General features: G+C 43.6%; 1 protein-coding gene across 3 annotated transcripts in view; it reads right to left on the bottom strand.

Annotated features, from left to right (window-relative positions):
• LOC147031515 (caspase-8-like) overlaps positions 1-17,579 on the bottom strand; it is a 119,762-nt gene that overhangs the window by 59,762 nt on the left and 42,421 nt on the right. For all 3 annotated transcript variants that reach the window (XM_085864317.1, XM_085864325.1, XM_085864333.1), the window contains exon 3: positions 4,366-4,459. In XM_085864317.1, the coding sequence (XP_085720443.1) occupies positions 4,366-4,459 (94 nt within the window). The remainder of the gene's footprint in view (positions 1-4,365; positions 4,460-17,579) is intronic.

Below are 17,579 nucleotides of genomic sequence, written 5' to 3' on the forward strand. Positions count from 1 at the left end.
GTTTGTATACAGGATATCTCAAAAAGTGGTGCACGGATTCGGATCAAACTTGGTGGATATGTTGGGTGTGTGACAAGGAAGAATGGATTGTATTTTGGTGAAGATCCGGATCTGGATCAAATAATTTTTTAAAGTGATTCTTCACCATTGAGTGATTGGGCTAAAACGGTATTTCAAAAAAAAATTATGGACGGATTCAGACAAAACTTGGTGGATGAATTTGTTTGGTGACATGAACAAGGAGATTAAATTTTAGCTCAGGTACGAATCCAGATCCGGCCTATCAATGGGATACAAAACGTAAACTAATCAGCCTGTCAGAAGTATGCGCTCTCCCGAGTGCACTTCGAGTTTTTGTTTTTTTTAATGAACATGAAGCTTCGATATGAAACCTTCAAACAATCATATCATGGATAAAATGATGTGCAATGCAATCTAACAAAAGTGACTTATTGTGTAACTTCAGAATTTGCATTCAAAACTTCTGGCAACGTAGCTAGTTTTAGAAGAATTACCATGTGGCTCTCCGATTATCCAGAAAAATAGCACAGCTGTCTCATTAATGGCCTTTTTTTTTAAAGGAGGTAATGAATGTGGGAGGGGGTGTTGAGAGACGTACTCAATCTTCTCCATCTGGTTTATTCTACACGTTAGTCAACTCTTAATGCCCTCAATTAAATGTGATGGACATCAAAATGAAAAAGCAGCACCCTCCCCTCACCTCCCCCAAAACTACTCCATTCATGCAGAACAAAAGCATCTCCGAAATAAAAATAAAAATTTTCTTGTATACATGTTGTTGCGGTTCTGCGAAACCGGCACTCCTCCGAGGCTATGGCAGACAACATATAGCGGTGCAGTTATTTCATCAGTATTCATTTAAGATTGCCCCTCCCTCAAGTCTTGTGGCTTTATGGGTCCATTGCGTTGCATGGGCCTTCAGGTAGGTCTTTATCCCCACCTTTTACTTTGCTGCACACACGAACCTGTCCTTCACGCATGCATGCCACAGACCACAGCAAGAGAGACAGCTCTTGCTGTGGTCTGTTGGTGGAGTTGGTGGAGAAAGGGTGGGCATTAGCATATGCCCACCCTTTCACATTCAAACCGCACACCATTCCCAAACACACGTTCAACTCAAACCTTCGACAAACTCGAACCACAATGCTACAGCATTTCTCCAACCACCACAATGCCTTCCTAAAAATTCCCACATCATTTGACCACATCCCAAGCTCCCCCACACTCATCATTGATGCCACAACCTCGAAGACCACCACTGCCACGAAAAACAACGCCAAAAGCTCACCACTACACTCACCTCTATGCTGATACTACCATTAACGACCACCATCACCTTTTGGAACCAGCTGGAACAAGGAAGCGCACTCATGGTAGGGGCACGTGGTCGAGTACCTCACCCCCATGTTATTCTCGGAGCTCCATTGCGTGGCAAGGTGCAGAGCAACTGAAGCAATTTCCAGTGCCAAATCCTCGCCTGGGTGAGGCCCAAGGCCATGTGGGGAAAAGTCCACAGCACACCTGTTCCACCTCCCAGACTCCACCCTCGCGATGTCTGTGTCTACACGATGTCTGTGTCTGTCTCTCTCGTTCAAGGCTCGTCTGGTTCTTTGTCCGTTGCCTCACATCTGCTCGTTGGGACATGAACACTACCAAGTGGAGCCGCGTCCACCGATAGCCAGGCGCCAGGCAGAGTGCAATTTCCCTAATTCGTAATTACACATACAGACTTCGTACACTCATGTTAAGTATACCCTCTGACACGCTATTTGCTTCATTTCCAACCCATCTTTATCCCAAAACCTCCCTGACCAACACCTTTACATTTTCCTCTTCACACATCAATGCACCTCCTCCAATCATGCACCGTAGACACCCTCAGATTTTCTCCCTCCTAAGCGGCTGGGAAGCGTTGGCCCGTCAGCCGTGCCAGGTATTGGAGAGGTCGCACACATCGTACTGTCTCCATCATTCTTGCTATTCTAACCTTCCTCACGTATGGTTCTGATGGCACCTGTCTTAGAGCAAGTTAAGATTGTATAAGCGTAATATCAGTATAGCTCTGCCCTGTGTCTCTTGTTCTTTTGGAAATATTTGCATTTTGCTTGCTTCACTTATTGTAATACAAACTTGTTTGTATAAATGTACCCAGTTCGCCAGGTCTTTTCCCCATTGGTCGAGCATAGTCCACACGTAGTGCTAGCAGGGAGGTTTTACCTCACCGATTGGCTCTTGCTGGACGGTGCGTGCTTGGCAGCTCCGCTCGGCTGCAGCTGATATGGTAAGTTCCCTGCAAGTATGCATCGAGGTCACGAAACCCACCCTTGGTGCAGCCGTCCACAGGTAAGGCATCATGTGAAGTTGTGAAACCCTGCCAGGATCGGCAGTACCAATCGGCATTCGGGGAGTGCCCAACAACCCGCCGGAGTGCGGAGTTATCCGTGCTCGGTGGCTTCAGGACCGGGCGTTTGGGAGAAACTTGAGTACTTTCCCTTGCGGCGAACCTCGAACCCGTGACAACATGATTGGAATTAATATTTAAGAATTCAACTTGCGGAGAATCTCCTCCCAACAAAAAGCATCTTCACTTATTTCTCAAGGGTCCAAATAGTCTCTCAAATTGTTGGTTGTGTTCATGGGAACCTCTCAACTCCTAAACAATGAAACAATGACTCAATCTTCATGTGACATTTTTGTCACATTATTACACTTCATTTGCCTTGCAGTATTTATGCTATCTAGGGGAAGTCTAACTACATCATAACATGCTTGTTGGTCCATCCGTCCGTCTGAGTGCAACATTCTGTTACACTCATTGGTTGGACAGTTCACCTGAATCCACCCACAATTTCAACCTGGAGAAAAACAAACAAACAAACAAAAACAACAACAAACATACTGCTGCAATGTTGGTGCTTACTGCTACGCAAAGTTAAGGACATCTTCTGAACTGTCGTATTCACAATTGCCATGCCCTCCCTACAAGTTTTCCTTTCAGTGTAAAATGATCAAAGCGACAGTTAAAAGGATTTTGAGCCGATAGGCGTCATGGGTCTTGCGAAGATAGGCCTCAGGGATCGAAGCAGCAGTCTGTTGTCCATACACTGCCAAAATAACTACGTGGCATTCCCTCAAGCAGGGCTTTTGCCACAGAGGTTACGCAGGTCCTTGCTATTATTTCCGACAACTCCGAAACGACTTGATCAGGGACCATAAAACCCATGTACGAGAATTTCCGGGAATCTCACGACATTGTGAAAGAAAACAATCTTTTCTTTTTTTCGTATACACTGTCGAGGCTCGTATGAAAGCTAAAACAATACTATATGCATCAGGAAGAAGATAATTGGTTTAGGGTTGTTTTTTTTTTGGCACAATTAGGCTGCTCATGGTCAGTTGAGAGTTGCAATTCTATGGAGTTTCTGCACATCTCATGGCATTGTGGGTTGGACAGGTGACTGTGATGGATGATGACATGTTGGAGTCTTGCTGTTGCTACTTTGATCGCGGTTTTTGTTAAGTCGGTGACAGCATGATAGGGGAGGGGAAAGAGTTAAATATTCCACTGTTTTGATTAGGTCATGAAGAAACATATATATATATATATATATATATATATATATATATATATATATATATATATATATATATATATATATATATATATATATATATATATATATATAATGTCTATATGTATATGTGGGGAAAAATTACATGCCCAGACCAGAAATCGAACCCAGGTCCTCTGGAAAACCCATTGGCAGTGAGTGCCCCAGAAGCAGCAGGGGAAAGAGAGTGGTATCTACATGTGGGAGAATTGTGAATTCAGCCTGTGGGTCACCCAGACAGTTCAAATGACAGAGCCCTGGTACGGTTCTCCAGAGGACCTGGATTCGATTCCTGGTCTGGGCATTTAATTTTTTCCCACATATACTGTGCGTATATTTACTTCCTGTTCATTTACAATTTAAATATACAATGATCGATGTGGGAACGGCCTCTTGCTTTTAAAAGGGGAGGAGGGTGGCCGAGAGCAAATATGGCACAGTGTTGAGTTGCGACATGGCGGGGTGGGGGGGTTGGAGTTGTGGCGGGACAGGGTTGGGGGGGGGCTAGATTGCAGCGGGTCGGTGCGCGGGGGGGGGGGATGGGGGGGTGGCTAAGAGAAGCTAGGAGTAAGTGGAAGAAGCAGGTAAGTCCCACCTCTGTATGAAACAGTGCCAGAAATGTAGATCATTGGCATCTTGTTCACACAGGCATTGAGAAACCATGAGTTAAAGAAATGAAGTATATATTCAAATACAAACAACATCAAAGTCCCTTTCTCTGGATGCTTCCCACCTTGATCTTGTTTTTATTTATATCAGGAAGAAGAAAAAGCATTTTCTGCAAGTTGATTTCCTCAATTTCTTGTGCCAGGCCATGTAAAAAAACCCTGATGGAAGAAAGAGTGAGAGAGATAACAATCATTGAGCATAAACTCCAGTAGGCCAATCAATACATTCTTCCACAATCTTATCGACACCACCTATTTTAATGAACACCAACGGTGAAAAAATAAAACAAAATAAAAATAAATTAAGAAAAACAAACAATCAAGGTGCAAAGGAATAGATGTGTTACCAGTGGTGCTGAGTGATATTCAGAAGATTTGAACTGCGGGCCATATCTGTCTTGGCAAAGAGTACCAGAATCCAAAAAGATCTTATATATTATTTCCGAGTTTGTGGTTTCGTGTCGCGCTATCTTTGACTTTGTTCTGCGCTTCAGTAAGGTGATATTCGGCTTACATTATCTCAAAAACCATATGAGGTGCATGGTACAAAAAAAAGTAAATAAAATGGTTCTGAAACAGTGAAATCGTATTCCACTTACTGCATTAAAGTAAAATTACTACTGATACTCTGCATCAGTTCCTTTCTCAAACACACCCACCCCAACATGTCGCGCAGAGCGCGGGTTATGCTTGTAATTAAATTACGCCCCACTCTAATCGGAGCTGCCAAGTACATACCGACAATTTTACAGATTTTAGGGGAATAACGTCCTGGCTAAGCTTGGGTGCGGGCCATGCTAGACCAACGAAGGAAAAGACAAAAACAACCTGAGAACATTTCTCACAAGCAGATTTTTAAAAAAAATAAGGAGCGAGGAAAGTTATGCGGCACAGTATGGGATTTATTGGAAACTAGTAAAGGTGCCCGTCTTCGACGGGCGTCACTGGCAACATATGGTAAAAGACAGATAGCATGAATGTATTTTAAACAATATATGATATCATTTTTATCCATTAATTAATTATCATTCAGGTTTTCCCCTTCGACTGTCCCGCAGTAGCTCCACTTCGATGACATTACCATGTAGTTTAGTGACTTCACAACATGTACCATTCGTGAGTTCCGGAGGATCCATAGAGCGCATTAAAATTACAGGGCACCCTACTTTAAAGTGATCCAAAAGGCCGGATCAGTTTCGTGTACATATTCATATCTTGTAGATTTTAGCTGGCCGGATCAGTTTCGTGTACATATTCATATCTTGTAGATTTTAGCTGATTCTGAAACTGTTAACAGCATGTCGATCGGATGGTTCTGTGATTTTCTACGGTAGTAAACAGAAGTACGACTTAATCCTGTACGCCACTATGCGGAGACCCGAGGACCTAATATTTCACAACAAACTAAAAACTAACAAAATTTGAAGATTTTAAATAAACAATTTATTATAATATCAATTAAATATCATTTTTATCCATCGATAATATGAATTGTTCTGTACAGCTATAGTTGTTCTCCTGGGATCTGCGCATCCATCCACGATCTATGTTCTAATGAAGTGCAGTAGGAATAATAAAAACAGCACCGTGCGGGAGTGTAGGTAATCTCTCCAAAGCTCCCGGAAAGCCTTAAAATGCATCACGATCGGTTTGATTGTGAACAGATATACGGACGGACGGACATCGAGACCGGTTTTATTAGGTATCATGAAGGTACCGCTTGATATTACGCATTGAAATAGAGATATGAATACTCAAGTGAGTTTATTATATGTCTATGTTTGATAGCTTATTGACAGCTCAATAACATGAGCAATTTACTATGGCGTATAGTGATTAATAATAACACACTCTACAAAAGGTTTTACGAACACATCTTAGTGGTCCTCTAAAAAAATGGGAAACATTTTTATTTCTTTTTTGTGCAATAATTCCTCCCATTTTGCAAATGGATAACATGAACTGTTTAACTACCATATTCATCAAAACAAATTTTGAGGGGCCTCTTATGGAAGACAATAATATCATTACTATATATGTCAAAGCTTGTTTCATTTCATGCAGTAACAAAAATCTGATGGTGGAACAAAAAAAGGGGCGTGCCGAAATATTAATATAGATAGATGTGCAGCAGGGAAAGCAAGGAATTTGTGGGGTGTGGCAAAAGGCATGCAATATTTATAAAAGAAGACAGTGCAGAGTTATCCCAAATATTCTTATACAAATCTTAACTTATGCTACGACAGGCACCATCACATACACACACAAACCCGAGGAAAAGTAGAGATAGTCCAGAGAGATATAAGCAGTTGAGGATTTAACGACCTCTTAATACCTGGTGTAGTCGGCAGACCTGCGCAACCCAGAACGCTTAGGAAAGGGGAGAAGGGCGAAATACTGAGGGTGTCTGGGGCGAGTGTTTGAGAGGTGCAAGCATAATGCAATGTGGGGTGCAGTGTGGTGTAAGAGGGAGACACTGAGGTGCATGTCAGTGCGGTTCACTCTTGAGTTCACGCTTGGATTTGTTCTGGAAAGAACAATTGGTCGAGGCTTGCCCGTGATGATTGCTCTTTTTGCATCCATCATAGGCAAGAGAAAGATTGTGGAAGAAAGATGCGTGAGACGAAAGACCCTACTGTGATCGTGTAAGAATCTGTATGTGTAAGTGTCGCTGAGGGATGCAGCCCTAATGAGCGACAATGGAATGAGCACATCCTCGGCTCGTAGCAACGTGTGACCCCACACCTGGTCACGATGACTCATGGCACCCCTCGCTCAACGCCGGCGCTTGTTCTCCCGCGCCGCCTGTCTCCCCAGCGAGATCCGATGTCTGGTGAGATCTGTCAAGTTCTGCTCCTCGGCGAGTTCTCTCGAAGGTGATTCTCTCCAGCGCTGTACCCAGCGATCGATCTGAAATGAGCTGCATTCACTTCTTTGATGAGCCCTAGGTGAGGGGAGGAGCCAAACTTCTCTTCAAACGAGGCTCCCAGCAAAATTGAGCTTCTTCCCTATTGGTCCATAGTAGTCGTAGCCACGACCCGCCAGGTCCCGAATCCGAAATCTGGCTCAGTCGCTCACCGACAGGGCAACACGTAACAGCTCCGACTTTTATATCGGGCCGAGGTTTTTGGAGGGGCTTTCTGGACCCGAACCTGCGCTGACATCCATTCAAAAGTAGGATTTTAGGGAAATCCCTGCGCTACCCGTAGGTCCTCCAATGAGCTCCAGCAAGTGTTCTCGCTTGGAGTTATGCCCCAAAATAACCCACCCTTTATCTCCTCAGCGTCCCAAGAGGCTGTGGTGAGTGTTCAATAAACATGTGGCAGTTGCAGCAGTTGTCGGGTAGCGGGAACACGTGGCATTTGTAGTGAGGTGGGATTGTAACGTGGTATTGTGGGGAAGAGGTTGAAGTTCCTTGTAACGAAGTTGGGAATAATTGGTCGCATTTGTAATAATAAAAAAAATGTAAGCGCGGGTTGTTGCAAGTATTTTTAATCGTCTGTGAAGTAGTTGTGGTGAGCCTGGTATAATATGGTGAGCAGATTGAAGGTCTGAGGTGAGAAGGCAGTTGAGAATTGGCATGCGGTTTTAAATGAAAATGGGATGCAAATGGAAATGAGGCAGGTAGGTGCTCGCGGTGCACTTGATGGGTCCCTATTGTCATGATGGATTTGTGTGCGTGCTTGCATGTTTTGTGAAAGAGACAAAGGAGTGGAAGAAGTGCATACATTATACGTATGACCGCCTATCCATGAGAAACAAAAGGTTCACATATGGCATCAAATGTCACATGGTTGGCAGCCATATTGCATTTACCCTGAAACATATAAAAATCTGCTCCAGAATGGCTGGACAGATTGAGGGGAAACTTCACACAAATGTTCTCCAAGCCTTGGGTGTACAAGTTTGTTAAGGAATAATTGATCGGTCACATGGTTTGGCAGCCATATTGGATTGAAGAAAAAAATTAAACAGTTTTCTCTGGAACCACTTAATCAATCAACATGAAACTTCACAATTATGATCTAGTCGTGATGGGGAATACATGTTTTAAATGTCAACTTTATCGGACACATGGTCTGGCAGTCAGAATTATTTAATTATTTTGATCTGGGTTCTTTTTTATTTTTTTGAAAAAAAAAAGCTCATTTGGGTGTGCCTGGATGGGTTTGAGGGTATTGGAGTAGCAGCTGAAATGCAAATCCTATCTAGGTTCCTCCTGGTGACTTCATCTTTGCTTTTTGCTTGTTCAGGTTCCTCCTGATGACTCCAATGCAGGACTGTACCAATTTGGTCTTTCATTTGATTTGAACTGAATTTCTTTTAATCCCATTCTGAATTAAATTGAATAGTAATGAAAAACGTCATGGGTCAGGTTCAGGTATCCAATGAAAGCAGGACGTCTTGGTACCCAGTCATCACTGCCAGCAGTTATAAAAAGTGGTAGTTCTAGTTATGTCTCTTATTAATTACACAACACACCAGTGCACAAACGTCACACAAAGTGCACCACACAAAACAAGTTCTGTTGAGGGTCTGCAATCTCTGATTGCTCTTTCAAGTTTTAAATGTTTTTTTTTTGTCAATTATAAAATGTTTCACATTTTTATATTTTGTTATTGATTAAATCAATCCATGTTATTAAATTTGGCTGATAGTACATTCTACCCCTCCCCACTCAGTCCTGGCTTTTTGTTCAGTCAACAAAGTGGATTACCACATATGCGAAATGTCATCATAAAAATTAAAAAAATGCTTCAAGTTTTATATATTTTGTTATTTTGGTGTGGATTAAATCCATCTATGTTATTAAATTGTTTTAATACTTGTTTCAGTTGATTTGGGAGATGGTTTGCTTATGTATTGCTTTTGGAATGGGACTGTCCATATTACCCTCTCCCCCGATCCTGGCCTGGTTTGGTTGAGTTCACGTTTACATTCGATTTCTTTTCCTTTTAAAACTATTAAAAAAAAAAAAAAATTATTTTATTTTGGGTAGTGTGCACTAGTCCAGAGACAAAGTAACTTCCTTGCATTGCAATCACCATCATAGCTTCAGCAGTTATAGAGGAAGGTTGGGCTATAGTTTTTACATTGTTTTAAGAGGGGCAAAAGACGACGACAAAAAAGTACAAATTGGCATTTTAGCGATCTCCCAATGTGGTACTTTAGCGATGTATTCTGACATCTTTCTATATCTTGTTGGGTCAGAAAATGCTCGAGAATAAAAGGTATGACTTTTAAAAGTAAATGACCACTCTTTAGTAGTATACAAGCCCACCATAGTATAGACATTTGAATGGGTGGCCATATATCATCCCTCTATATGGAGTACTACCATACTCCACGATTGTGCCACCTGGTGCAAAGCAGTAATACAAGTCAAAAAAATACAACGGGAATCATAAAACCAGGGTACAACTTCTTTGCTAGTTCATTTTAAACCGAGTTGACATAGTAACTTTTGGAAAAAGGTGAAAGTATACACAACCAAATCCTTAGATTTCTGCACTGTCACTTGTTTTAATGCTTGCCAAAGCATCACCAGACTCAGTGGCATGGTGGATAGATAGAGTGGTCACTGACCCTGGTGGTTCCATACTGACCCTGGCTGAGTCATACCAAGACGTCAAAAATGGTAGCACTTAGAGTCTTAGAGAATAGAATGCAAATACATTGCCTAAGTTACCATCCAAAAGGGTATGGGATGGGGGGGGGGAGAGGAGGGGGTCAGGTCAGGTATGGGAGCATGCGCCAGAGCAGCACGTCACTGCATACACTTTCCGCTGGTACTCCAATGGCCTGCGTCTGGTCTCACCCAGGCAGATGTCTGGCCCATCCCAATCTCCTTGAGATGTCGATCAACCTGCTGCAACCACGAAGCACATGGTCGGCCTGTTGCCTTCCTCCACTCATGAGGCTCCCTCACTGAGAGATTTTGTTAGCAGGATCAGTGTCAGGAAAATGAGCCACATGACCAGACAGTTGCACCCAACGCTCACGGACTATACAAGTAACAAATCTCATCTAAGTCCCTCTAAGCAACCGCTCGTTCGACACAAAGTATGATCAGCGATAGCCAAGGATTCTCTGAAGAGACCTGGTACTGAAAGAGTCAAGTCTCTGTCTCAGATCCTTGGTCAGAGCCAAAGTCTCACATCCATAGAGCAAGACTGGAAGCACCAAGGACCTGAAGACTCGGACTTTCGTCGTCCTGCACAGGTACAGACAGCACTACACCACATGATCCAGTGAATCCATGACTCCTGACACAGACATCCATTGACCTCTGGCTCGCAACATGCAGACAAATGAATATCACTGCCAAGGAAAGTGAATCTCTTTGTGACCTCAACATCCTCATAACAGAGAGGTACAGACAACCCAGCAACATCCAAGATGTCATTGAAAACCTGGATCTTAGTTTTGACCAAGGAAATCTGTCTTCTCCGAAACTACCCACACAATTTTGGTGAAACTTGACCACAACATTCTTCACCCATGATGTACGAAAGTGTATCGACTGCATCAAAACCTGCACATTACGGGGGTTTTTTGCCCCCCCCCCCGCCTCCCCAAAATAGGTATTTGCTCTCTTCTCTGAAACTACACATACAATTTTGATTAAACTTGACCACAACCTTCATCATGCGTGTTGTACCAAAGTTTATCGACCACATCAAAATCTGCGCTCATGAAGGGAGTCGACAAGGGGTGTATGACCGCCCAAAATAGGTGTTTGTTTTCTTCGAGACTACATACACAATTTTGATGAAAGTTGACCACAACCTTCGTCACCTGTCATGTACCAAAGTGTATTGCTGCATCAAAATCTATGCTCATTAAGGGAGTCGATGGGGTGGGGAGGGAGGAAGGGAGGGTTCTGACCACCCAAAATAGGTATTTGCTCTCTTACCGAACTACACACAGAATTCCAATGAAACTTGACCACAACCTTCATCACCCTTGATGTCCCAAACTTTGTTCACGGCATTAAACAAAATTCAGGGTCTGAGGGGGTCTGTGGGGGGTTTGAGTGACTGTTGTTCCTGAGGCAGGCGAGCTTCAGGACAGGCGTTCCTATTTTTATTTTCCACCGTTTGAATTTGGAATGGAAATTTGTGTACGCCGTGTATAAGAGCATGCTTGTTTGGTTGTTTCTTCGACGTTGTACGTTTCCAAACCCCCAGGTCAATTTCCCTGAAATTTGCTGGACTATTATTTTCATGCAGACGGCAAACATCACAATAAAAATCTTATTTCACTCAGCCTCAGCCATTTATTCCTGCAACATGAAACACCCTGCTACCCCTGCCTGCAGAAAAATGATTTCTTTTTGGAACACCAGGCACCTCATCATGTAATTTTGTAGGAACCAACTTTTACCATTGCACACATTTCTTATTTAGTCAACCTGGTTGTGGGATGGCTTTGAAGGCCATAAAATACAAGTTCAGCAGTCTTTCCATAGTGTTAGGAAAGGAGTTACACAGAGCACACTGCACAAATGCAAGCACAACTAAACTTGCCATTAGAGATGGTTCGAGTCCAAAGTTTGAGCCTGAACTGCCAAAAAATAATAAAACCGGGACAAGGCAGGACTCCCGAATCAATTTCACCGTCCGTTTTTCACCGGGATTCTTTCAGATACTTGGAGAGCACATCCCCAAATCATCTAAAATATTGTTGCGGTTCTCGGAACCACAAGCAGACAACAGATAGGTGTCCCAAGATAGTTATCCCATTAGTGTACGTGGAGTTAGTTCCCTACCCTTTATCTCGCAGGACAGCAGGGAGTGCCTTGCGATGGGCTATTAGTTAGGTTTATTAATTAATTTTCCCCTCCATTCCACTTCCCACTCTTTCTCTTTTCACTCCTGAGGTAAATCTTCCTCGCTTGCCCCCTCATCTCGCTTACCACAGCGTGACGATCCACGATGCCGCCTGCCTCGCTTGCCCCTCGTCTCGTTTACAACAGCGAGTCACGCAGTAGGGTGGGCGGGCTGCACCACCGTCTACCCAAGGCCAGACATGTGCGGCGTTTCATGTACGCTTTTGCACCCAGGTGGGCGGGCTATACCAGCGTCTGGCCGAGGCCCGGCCCAGGATGGCAGACCACGTGAGGGGTCGGGGCCAGTCAGAACGCCAACTCAGGCGATGACGTCGGATTTGGCATGGCTCCTCCCCCGAGCTCTATAAAACACGGAGAAGTCCTCTGTGAGTGTGGTTATGTGAGTGTGGTTATGTGAGTGTGTATGTTTCACGCTGTGTCTCCTGTCCTTGACTCCGCCCACGTCTCGCCTCGACGGCCCACCTTCTATTCCTCATTTCCGCCCACACGACCTCGCTTCCTGCTTTTCGACCAAGCCTCCTGACTGTGCCCTCCGACTACTCTACTCTTGCCCTCTGGGCTCCTCCCTTCTCCATTCAAGCTCCTCTTATTCGGAACACGATCTCCACATGTGCAGCTGTGGCCAGAGTGACGTGGCTATTGTCAGGTGCTGCACCACGGAGCATCCCTCCCCCGAGACACCCAGGTACCGAGAACTGTGGCCTCAACCCCCTCCCTCCCTGGCTGCAAAAGTCCTTTTCTTCATTGGGGTTTCTTTTTCTGTGTGTGTGTCTGAGTGTGCTGGCACCTGTCTGTTAAGTAAGCCTGTAGAAGATCTTTTATTGTTGTTTCTGTGAATAATCTCATGTCAAGTGTGCACTGTGTCTACTTTAGTAAGTTGCTTGTATAATTGTCACACCACCCACACCCCTCTCCTCTTTCCCTGCGTTACATACCCAATAAACTTTTGTTGTGCCACATGCTTTTCCTCGCCCGCTTGTAAATTAATTGTCATTAGGAATGTTCCCAGCTCACCTTTGTTTTTTCCCTCATTGGTCCAGCATGGTTCGAATCCAGGTTTAGCCGGGTCTTTATTCCCAACGGTCCGTTCCTTCTCGCCGGTACGTCCTTGGCAGTGTCGCTCGGCTGCATCCGATCCGAAAAGGTGATCCGACCCGGTCGAGTGATCTGGTTCGGACAAGGCGTACCGAGGGCGTGGTTCCCCGGTGGTTAATTAGGTAACCAGATTCCATAGGCGGGAGAACCCTAGGTCACGTGGTTGAGTTATTGGCGTCCACGGTGGGATAAGCGACCCGCCGCATCACGGAATTATCCGTGAGCGACGGCCTACAATTCCGGGGAGTCTGGTGGGAATCGACATAGTGGTCCCTCACCTAGTGGTCTTCTCACCCGACCCCGCCGGCCCACAACAATATAAACACTAATCTCAGACGCTACGAATAAGCAGTCCCTCAGGAGGACAGGTTATGAGGTGAAGCAGCGAACGGAAAGCATGTGGTGTCCCTTCCAGAGTCTCACGGTCATTTGAATTGAATATATTTTCCTCATGAAGTGTATTTCTGAGCGGATTTGCACGAAAATAATCTTCATTAAACATGAAGCTACACCAGCAGGTCCCAAAAGTGAAAACAGAAATCAACTAGAGGGGGAGCACTCGGTAGAGTGCAAAACCTCCGCCGCAAATACTGGTAGGTCACTCAAGTGAACCTGATATCCTATTCATTCAATTTGACATCAACAGTGCTCACAGAGTTATAGTTTGCAACTTTCCCTTTTACATACTCAATTCATTCGTCATAACTCGATTCCTTGAGACAGAAATTGATTTTACGTGGGTATATCCACCTGAAGTTCCAAAATCAGCCGCAATTATAATTTTGGCATGTTTTTTTTTTGTTGGAAATCACTTATAAAACATGAAGAAATGCAAAAAAAAAAATCAAAATTTTGTTGAAAAAAAAGTTGCAAAAGTTTTTTTTTCTCTAACAATTTTTTTTTGGGGGGGGGGGTTGTAAATCACTTAAAACATGTAGAAATGCAAAAAAAAGAAATCGAAATTTTGTTGAAAAAAAAGTTGCAAAAAATTTTATTTCTCTTACAATTTTTTTTTGGGAGGGGTTGGAAATCACTTAAAACATGTAGAAATGCAAAAAAAAAAATATTCAAATATTTTTTCAAATTGGCCGCAATAGCGGCCATATTGGATTTTGGACCAAGTCCAAAATTTAATGGCATGATCCTTGGACCAGACTTAACGCCCCCACCAAGTTTCGTCGAAATCCGTCAAGGAGTTTTTCTGTAATACTGTTCACAAACAAACAAATAAACCAATGTCACCCGCAGGGTGACCCGTATCTTGCCAAAAGGTGACCACGTGTGACTTCTTTAAGGTCACACTGAGGTGAACAGAGCTGCTATCCACCAGGAGCGACTCCTTGATGAATATCTGCCTACGAGAGATTCCGATGAGAATCGTTCTACAGAGTAACCATGAAAAATATGCGTTTGCCTCATAACGTCACCAAATGACGTCATAATGTCTCAAGCTTTACATATCGAGAAAGCACTCAGAGGTGTTCAATTTGAGGTACTACACGATATGGTTCCTAAAACTTGAAAATTTGACCTTGGGGTCAAATATGTTTGACCTGAGGCGCTAACCATGAAGGTCAAGGACAATCGCCACCAAAAAATAATCAGCTGAGCGCCAGACCATGAACTATATTCCCATGAAGTTTGAAGATGATCGGATCAAAATTACTCAAAAAATAAGGGTTTCGTCGACTCCCCTGATTTGCGACAAAGTGACCTTGACCTTTGACCTTCAAAATTTTACACGCTGAAAGGGACCTCTATAGGCCTCTGATATGCGAAGTTACAAAAATTTCCAATGATAACTGTGTTCTGCACAATTTTTTATACGTGATTACAGACAAACCAAAAAAAAAACAAAAAAAAAAAACCATACAAGCTGACTAACATATCTTGCAAAAACTTCATTTTGGCAAGATAACAAACAAAAAAGCACCTAAAATTATTTTTTGAAGACCTTTCTGGTGCACCATTCGTGTCGCATCACAAGATGCAATGAGGAATCGAAATTGTATGAATAATTACGCACCATTGAAACATACCTTTTAGACCTTTACACCATCAAACCTTTAGACCCATTTTAGACTTTTTCAGACCCCTTAAATCCTTTAGAGTTTAGACCTTTATACCACTTTTAAGACCTTTAGTGCAAAAACTCCACACACTCAGGGTGGGGACGAGGGAGGGGGGGATGAAGCCTCAGTCGACTCATTCGAGTATGTCCAGTCTATTAATTACACAAGGTTTGAGCGCAACTTTGATCGTGAGTACTTCTATTAATTACACACTATTCTATTGGAATGTACTGCGAGACCTTTACATACTATACAATCCATTACACCCATTTTAAGGCCCAGTCACACCTTGTCGTTTTAGCCAGCAATGGCAACGTATTAAAATGTATGTAAACGCTGGCTTACGCTGAACTTTTGATGCTTTTTTTTTAAAGATTCGGACGTATTCATAACGAGTTGGTTGTATGCATAACATATCAGTAACGGACACAGAACGTTTCGTTGTCTTATAGATAACTTATACCAACGAATGCTTAGCGTGTTGTCGGCGTTCACAACTTATGCCCAACGATAGTCTAAGTTATGCATAGCGCGCTGCACGTATCACCGACGATCACGTGGCATAGCCTATTTAAAGGCTGCTGCACAACGATTCAAATCATAACCGCCGGAGAAATGGAAGTGTCAACATCGAAGTCACACCTTGGCGATCTTGCCAGCGTATGCCGACCTGTGAAAAATGCATCTAAAACGCTGGCGCACGTCGAATACGGTATGGGTACGTTTGGTATAGGTGAATAGAATGCTAAAGTACGCTATCATACGTCGTAGTAAGTGGAGTACGTCTTGTACTTTTAAACGTGTTAAACATTTTACGACGTACTTGCCGTATGCCTCGCATGCGATGGGAATAAGTTGTACGCATGATATGCGATCGTTGGCACACGTCGGCAAAAGTTACTTGTAAGTTACTCATAAGTCGAAACACGTCAATGTAATGGTTATCGTCAGTGTTCCAGACTCCCTGGTTTTTAGGTCATCTCTATCATCTCAGTAGAGATGCCCTAATAACCCAAGTCTCGAAGTCTGTCCGTCCGTCCGACCGTCCGTCCGTCCACAATCAAACCGAGTGGAGACAAATAACCAATAGTGGAATGGATAGAGGTCGATGAGACATGCACAACGATATAACTTTCAAGGTCGTCCAAGGTCGCGGTCAACGTCACGAGGCTGTCAAAGTTGCGAAAATCGTCGATTTCAAATCGTATCTCCTCCCTCATTTATCAAGAGAGATCAAATGTTATTAGTGATTCAGATACTATGGACTATTATCGAGAACAACACGAGCCATTTTTCTGAAATTTGCTCTCGTTCCGATTTTATAGCCCTTCAAACTTCGTTCTGACTCCCCGTATGGGCTATTCATAAAAGTACGTACATACAAAAAAAAAGTATTAACTCAAGAACCGGAAGTCTCCGAGACAAATATTACATTTGAAGCTTTTGTCATATTTAACTAAAACAATGGAACACAAGTTTATATGCACACTTACTTTCATTTATGACATTAACATTGTTTTGAATGTCAATTTGTACTTTTATTTTCATAAATGACGTGCTGTGATATTAAAAGAAAAAGGTAAATTACACCGCTTGGGACTGCATCGTCATGGCTTACAAACATCGGTTCATAAGGAACTGCTGGCTTTGCAAGCGATTAGCGATGTATGAGGGGGGTGGGTGGGTGGTCACTAGCCTGCATACAGAGGGGGGGGGGGGGTGGGTGGGTGGTCACTAGCCTGCATACAGAGGGGGGGTGGGTGGTTTTGAAACCCGGAAGTAGAGCGTACGTACTTTATGAACTGCCCCTATTCCAGTCTGGCACAGAGGTACTTTTGACTTCTGGCAGAGATGACCGGCACTCCCTCTTGGGGGTAGTTTTTTTTTTTTTTTTCTTCGGTACGACGTTGATGTTGACACTTCGATTTCTAGTGCGGTTATAATATAATACTAGCCGAAACCCGGTCACAGACGGATTCCGTTCATTCAACCACCCTCACCAGCTCACCCACATTCGAGGGACATGGACTGGACAGGGTGTGCTTGCCCCCTCCTACTCATCCCCCGCCGCTGCGCATTCCCCCCCGCCTCCCACCCCCCGCCTTCAATTTGCTTACCCCCACCCAAAAAAAAAACTTAATTACCCAGCCCCGCCACCGCCTCTTCACTCCCCGTCCTCCGTCTCTTGATTCCCCACCCCACTTGCCCCTGGGCCTGCACCCCCTGTCCACCCCCTCACACGCAACCCCGCCTAATTCAC

The sequence above is a fragment of the Eptatretus burgeri genome, chromosome 2 (assembly GCF_056783735.1).
Source record: "Eptatretus burgeri isolate ZD-2024b chromosome 2, Ebu_testis_v1, whole genome shotgun sequence".
Taxonomy (NCBI): Eukaryota; Metazoa; Chordata; class Myxini; order Myxiniformes; family Myxinidae; genus Eptatretus; species Eptatretus burgeri.